Genomic DNA, 7,456 nt, shown 5'->3' with positions numbered 1-7,456 from the left:
TTTTCTTAGAGATTAGTTGCCTCCACTTGTTCGTCGTCAAATCCAAGCAAATGTCACAAAGTGGTCCCACGAATTCCGCAACAGAAGTCCCTTTTTCCATCGACGGAAAGCGAAATTCTACAAACAACACATACTACTCGCGTGCCTCCCGATCAGTAATATCATCGTTACATTAGTAGAGCGTTAGTAGAAAAAACTTAGAATTCCCAATAGATCTGCTTTTTTCGTTTAACCAGACCAAAGAAAGGTCGATAATGTACTACATTAGGCCAATTTTTGTGGCCCGAACTGCTTGAGCAAAAGTCCGCAGCTGTTTATCCCATCCATTTTCTTAAAATTGCCGTACTACTTATAAAACTACTCAGCTAGTCGTGGGACGGTTGAATGCCTCAAGAAATCGAGTTCGTCAGAAAACATCACAAACGAGAGATTCAGCTAGGTTCCAGGTGATTCTCTCAAAAAACCAAATTAGTTTGCAAATGAGTGTATATTCGCTAATTTCGTGCAATTTGGTTTCAAGTGGAACATAAGGTCGACGGAAACCCGGGGACTGCGCCTACCTGATGAGCCCCGAAAATTGCGAAACCGGTCGTGGGCTGCCGATGGATTTTCAGAAACCGTGTGAGTAGTAAATCACAAAGAGTTCGTTAGTTGTTGAGGAGGAGGTCAACAGCTTGAAGACCGGAGTATGTTATAAACCAATCCCACTAATTTTTGGCTCTGTTTATCGCGAACCGCGAATTTGAACAAAACCAGTAGTATCGGCCCAACAATTCCGGTAAGCAAAAAATTGGTTACTTGGTATGTGTGAACAGCTGCTCAGCTCATTGGTAAAATTTTACGAAAAGTGAGAGTACCCTCTGCACATGGTAGATTTCCATTCTTGTGATAAGATGATGTCATTCAACCTTTCCAGGGAAATGATTTTGGAATGACTTTCTTGCTCCAACTCTAAGCATCGTGTATTAACTCACTTCAGACAACTGGACCGTACAAGACATCCAGTGGTTGGCTAAATTTGTTGTTTTGATTTCAAAGCCCGACAAAACTTCTTGCCGCCTTGATCACCGACTGACCCGATGTACTTTGGTAACTTGTTGTACAACCCACGTCCCACTGAATGTGGACGGCAGGATGAAGAGACAACGTATGAAGTTTATGGATGGACGAAACAAACCCAATGCGGTGTATCGTACATCTATTTACAAATAGCACCATTTCACGGAGTGTTGTGAGGTCCACATATTCATGTGGTCGGTCGGCGACGATTCCTCAACTATAAACAGTCTACCAAAGTACGGTGACCTGGAACGCTACACTTCCGTTAAACGGGGCACGAGAAAGGGAAAGTGATAGCCACATGTTGAAGGCGATGGTCCAATCAGTTCACTGGGGTTAAATCGATATATTTGTCCGATATGGCAAGGAATGGTAAGCCAACAGTTTTGCCATTGGCTACATGACAGCCATAGGCGTCACATTCACTAACTACTGACTTGTTCCGTCCCAGTGTTCTCATTCGGGAAGGTGGTAGTTACTTGGGCCACTGGAAAGGACTTTCGTGCTTCGTTGTCAAATCATGGAATGATCGCTTCTGAATGGTCTCTACGCGATACAAGGCTGGGCGAAGAAGGGCTCGCGAGGAAAACGGCCCTTTGGAATACAAAGTACGTGGCCTGAATATTGCAACTTATGCAGAGTGATCCATCGATGGAGAACTATCTTTCCAGAGAACTTGCATCAGCATTACTGATCTGCTGTTCTCACCAGACCTGCGAGATGCTTCAAACACAGGAGGCCTCCAAATTTCTGCACGCTGTGGCCAGCATTGTACTCATTGGCCTTGATGACCGATGTCAAATCAGCGCCACAAATGTTGAAGGTTGACAAACGCTGACCTCCTGCCTCTCCAGTATAACGGAACTTATGTGACTGGCTAAGAAGACACTCACCTACCATACCAACCTCTGCAAGCATACTTGCTTGAAGAAGATAGATTCCAGAAGGCAGTTTCCACTGCTTCATGGGGTTAGCATCGACAACCCATAATTTTCACCCCTTCCTGCTATGTACTAAGTCTGACAGACTTATTCAGCACTGTGTTGTAAATATCAAATCGTGTACATGCTGAAATTGTTCGAGCTGGAGACTGGACGGAGTAGTCAATAGCATAGTGACATGCTCCCTCATATTGCGTGGTATAGAAGAATCAAAATCAATCAACTGTAGCACCCTTTCGGTGCCTACCTGCCATACCACCCCAAGGAAGAACAAGGGTTGGGATACAACCAAGTTGCTCAAGTCTAGACAGGGGAAGACCAGAGGCAGAGATCGGGTTTGAACCACGGACCTTCTGGTCAGTAAATTCGCATGCATCGGGAATACTCATCCGGATTTCTCTCAAGTAGCCGATCGCTTCAAATGCCGGGGCTATGTCGTAAATCTGAGGTTAACCTTACCCTTCAGCACAAGAATCTCAGACGAAGCTGTCGATCGTCAGGTGAGAATGATGGTTGGACTTCAGAGCTGTGCGCTCCGAAGATTAGATAGAGCTGGCTGTGGGACTTGAAGAACCACGTTGCTCTCGTCTGAATGGCCTTCCTTCTGTCCTAGTGAGTCTACACGAAAAGGAGGAGTACTGGACCCGAGTTTCATTCTCATTAGAGATCATCAGCAGTGCATATCAAATGGCCGGAAATCCGACAAGCGACGCAAACGTGTTACCCACACTCTGCCAGCGCATGCCGGGCGCACTCGAATTATTACGGACTTGAAGAACTACGTTGCTCTCGTCTGAATGACCTTCCTTCTGTCCTAGTGAGTCTACACGAAAACGAGGAGTCCTGGACCCGAGTTCCATTCTCATTAGAGATCATCAGCAGTGCCGGAAATCCGACAAGCGACGCGAACGTGTTATCCATACTCTGCCAGCTCACGCCGGGCGCACTCGAATTATTATATCTGAACAGACGACAATGTCTACACTTTAGCCGTGTCATGGATTGCGGTGGTTCGCCGCACGAGATTTTGGGGGGTACAGACCGAGTACTAGCCAATCACAAAGGTTGCTTTCAATAGCGAATATGAGTGTATCCTCGGAGCAAAGAAACGGATTGATACAGTGACTGTCTTCCAAGATATTCACCTATACTTCCAGGTAACTCGAGCTCATTGGTGTTGCACTCATCCACGCTTCATCACTTTTTAAAAACACACAGATACACGTAACTGATCGCCCGTCCCAGTGATTGACTATGCATCTCCTTCCAACCTTGAATAGCTCAGCGGTTGAGGTGTGAAGTCACTGACCGGGAGGTTTTGGTTCAAACCCAACCGCTGCATTTCGACTGCCCTTGTTTGGGTTTGAGCAAGCTGGCAGTATCTCAGCCCTCATGCTTTCTTTGGGTGGCACGGAAGCTAGGCACAGATAGGGTTTTAGAGCTAAACGGCCTGTCCAGGAACCTTACTGATCTATATGGACGGCCGCGGGTTACACACACAAATATTCTAGTATTGTTCTGTACGACCTATTACAAGTACAGCACTCACGAATTCCGATAAAATGCCGAGAAAGAGAGAGCACCAGCTCCTCCCAAACAGTTTTGTGTTAAAAACACCACCCAAACGAACAAATGAATGTGCTCAGTGCTTAGTTCTGTGAACAAAGGTCTGCTGGAAAAAAGAGTGACGAAAAAACCCAACTGCACTGGTGTCAATTGGACGGGAGAGTCATGTATTGTGTAGATGATAACGAGATAGGACCTGTGATGTGTTGGTAGGTGTGGTCACCGCACTCTCGAAGACGTCAGTTTAACTGACCATTGTCTATCACGAACGTGATTCGTGACCGGTTTGGGTGGATACGTGCATGAGGATGATGCATGCTTGTGATTCAGTTGGACCGTGACAGACGAATGGAACGTATGCGAAGAAAACGATATAGGCGAATGAACAGGGGCAAATGAGAGCAGAACACTGCCCTTAGTTGTTGCCAAATCGAGTCTGTAACCGGTAAGATGGACACTCCGGGTCCGAAATTGGATGATGTAGTCTAGAAATCTCAGTGGTTCGGTGCGAATGGGGCTTTCTGTTGTCAATATTCGGAGGACGACGAAAGAAATTTCAGACGAAAGACAACATTCGCGAAACGCACTTATCTTGATGAATAAGTTCTTTGAAATTCGCGAAATGCAATTTTGGTTGGAACGGGTGAAGCAAATGAACTTCAGTTGAATCTCTGCTCTGTGGTGGACTTCAGCTGAATGTGCTGTACACCGCCAAATGCGGCGCATGAGGCACAGTAGCCGTGCTTGTGGTACAAGTCATTTGGGGGGATGCTAGACCGGTGGTAAAATTCTCCAACTTACTGATAATTCTATGGTGAAAGGGGGCGAGATGGCTCAGCGGTTAGAGTGCCAATTAACTGACCGGAAGATCCGTGGTTCGAACCCGACCCGTGTCTCTTGACTTCCTCTGTCTAGGCTTGGGAAACCAGGAAGTATCCCAGCCCTTGTGCTTCCTTCTGGTGGCATGGCAGCTAGGTAACGAAAGAGCTGACCAACTTTTTCTGTGTCGAAAGAGCGGAGTATCGCCATTTTGCTACCTGCTCTTGACGGGCATTAAACGTATTCAGTGAGCTGCTCGTTCCTTCGGGGAGTTGCAACATCACCCCTCGTGCATAAGAGCTAGGCATAGCTGAATGACTATTAATCAAAGGAAGCACTCCTTTTAGTGCGGACTTGTTCAGTGGCCAAGACAAACTAACTAGTTACAAGTTTTTAGACAGGAAGGTAAAAACCTCATTTGCACACAGAACTTGAAAAGTGAACATTTTCAAGCGCTCTCTTGAACATTCCTAGACGTTCTTTTACTATGAAATGACAATGAACAAGCAAAACAAAGCAGTTGCATACTTTCCTTATCAAACTGCCATCGGATGTGGGGATACTGTTTAGACACTACTCACAAGTTTCATCAGTAGTACGCACCATTACACTACAGCCATGGCATAGCATTGTGACGTCCACATGACTGGAACTCAACGGAACAGTGGTTCCAAGTTCACACCACTCTGGATCCGACGCTGTCCAAGTGGCGGCGGTCACATAGTAATGACATTACTTTCCGCTAGTGTTATCATCCGCTCTGGATCCGACGCTGTCCAAGTGGCTGCGGTCACATAGTAATGACATTACTTTCAGCTAGTGTTATCACATACCACACTGTGAAGCAAAACCCCACAAGTATCGAGTTAACGAAGCGTGTGCAGCATTCATACTATGCACGGTATTCCAATCATGGAAGACAGAAGAGGTTAATGAAACAAGTGAGAGGAAGAAAACAGGGAACGTAGAGTCGTGTGATGAAAAGCAGAGTATGGGGTTTATACTGTGTATACGCCATCTCGGGAGAATGGCTAACTGAGCTGATCACTCTGAACGTTTGAGCTTAACAGAGGAAAATATTTTTGCGAACTTTGTAGTATCCCCTTCCCACGTATCGGCAAACAAAAACCGGTACATTATGCGCGTCACGGCGTAAATGGCTTTGCAGACAGCTTTGTTGTCAGCGTAGCAAAAAAAGACTCCTCGTGTACACTTTTGACACACATTTGTATCCGTTCGTGTGCGTAAAAATAACTAGGTAATTTAGTGTGACTCTTCTACGAGACGATACGATTCGGGATGGGTGAGTGGGGCCTGGTGTGGAGTGCTTTTCAGTTGATGGAGCTTTTAGTGTTCCCATCTATTAGTGTGTCTACTTTTTTTCAAACAACCGTCCATGTTATCAGCATAGTCCAACCGAAAAATGGGGGCATTACCGCGCTGCGCGTTAGATGTATTGACTGATTAGGTAGAACATGGTGTTGCCAAATTGCTGCAAAAAACAACAACTTTCAGCTAATACCGTTTTATCCGTTATGGACTAAAGGTTACCGAACGATATGGTCAGATTGTTCTCGATGCGGATAGTAGTTCGGGTTTGGCCCAAAGACGAAACAATTTGAACATTTTGGAAACAAGTACTCTGTGAGTCAACCGACGCAGCGAGTGGGTGGTCTAGACGTGATGGGCACAAATGTTTACCAGAACTACAGACGCTCAGTAGCCGAAGTTCAATCTTTGTTGAGTAAGGATGTTGAAATGGTAAAATCCCAAGGCCACAGTCGTTGGCATCCGTTGATAAATCAGTTGACATAACCCGGGGAGTCCCTCGCTATAAGAAATTTCGACCTCGACTGAGAAGAGCACAAATTCAAGGAGAGGAATAATCACTTCAAGACGATTACATGGGACGCAGGACGAATGAGTTCAAGAACAGGGGGTAGTAAAATCGCGATCGTTACGCATGGTTCACTGACTAAGAAAGCTACTGGAATAAAGTACACAGATGATATTCGCATGGTAGTGTGGAAGCCAGCGTGGCCAAAAACCAGGACATCCTAGTGCAATCACACCTAAAACGACTGAATGTTACTCAAGCGTCCGTAGCAACTTGGGAAAGTTTGCCCTGGGTGGAACAAAGGAGGAAAGCGTACGATTGTTGGGTCGAGCGATGCCGCGTGCATTGTGCACTCAAAAACAGAGAATCTAACTGCTGGATCGATATCTTGCTGGTTTGTGCGTCCACATCGGTGTAAAGCGTATACCCATGTTGGAGAAAGCGGAGACACTGAGCGTGCATGCATGCATGCATAAGCTCAACCGAACTGTCCAAATATTGTGATTAGTACGGTTGGTGGCCTTGCCACCACTAGACTAGACCCGTCAACTCACGGTGTATTACTAGAATAGTCGAACGACCAGACAACAAGTTTTTCGAATGAAGGTCGGCACAACTGGACGAGTTCCGCAACTAACTAGGTCTACCTGCCTGGTCGAAAAAGTTTTGGTATAACATGGGATAAATTTTGTCTGTGAGCGAGGTGACCAAATATTAGTAAAGTGGAGGCGTGCTCCAGACTACGGGCATTCAGAGAGTCTGCGTGTAAGACAGTCCGACGTGTGTGTACCAATTGTGGCGATGCAATTGAAAATTGAGTTTAACGTTCTTCCCTAGATAGAGACCGGATAGGAAAATCACCGTGAATATCTTAACAGCGATAGAAGACGGCATACGTGGGGTATTTTCGTCAACCGTTGTACAATACCAAAGTGTTGATTTACTACCTCTCAGCTCCATACACATTTTTCTATCGACTCCCCCCTTAAACTACACTCATCAGCTCTGTGTTCTCTGTTTTCATTGACCCAGTTGCGACCTGGTTAGTTCTCCCAGACCCGGTGGTTCCTACACTAAAATCTTCAGGGAACGCTCGTCCGTATTAGCGCTTCCACAATCCAGTTTATATTCAATCCATGTCTAACCCACCTTACCATCGATAGCTCCACATCCGCGTTCAGCAAGAAAAGTGTGGGCTGTATCTTGTTCGGTTCCTCAAAGTCATTCGACATGA

General features: G+C 45.9%; 1 protein-coding gene across 1 annotated transcript in view; it reads right to left on the bottom strand.

Annotated features, from left to right (window-relative positions):
- Positions 1-2,025, bottom strand: part of T265_11022 (hypothetical protein) — a gene marked incomplete at both ends in the record, with an annotated part of 20,938 nt that extends 18,913 nt beyond the window's left edge. The window contains one exon of the mRNA XM_009177561.1: positions 1,953-2,025. Coding sequence (XP_009175825.1) covers positions 1,953-2,025 — 73 coding nt within the window. The remainder of the gene's footprint in view (positions 1-1,952) is intronic.
- Between the last annotated feature and the right edge of the window lie 5,431 nt (positions 2,026-7,456).

Source organism: Opisthorchis viverrini, assembly GCF_000715545.1.
Source record: "Opisthorchis viverrini unplaced genomic scaffold opera_v5_439, whole genome shotgun sequence".
NCBI classification, from domain to species: domain Eukaryota; kingdom Metazoa; phylum Platyhelminthes; class Trematoda; order Opisthorchiida; family Opisthorchiidae; genus Opisthorchis; species Opisthorchis viverrini.
The sequence above is the reverse complement of the archived record's forward strand: the minus strand, read 5'-3'. Positions and strand labels throughout refer to the sequence as shown.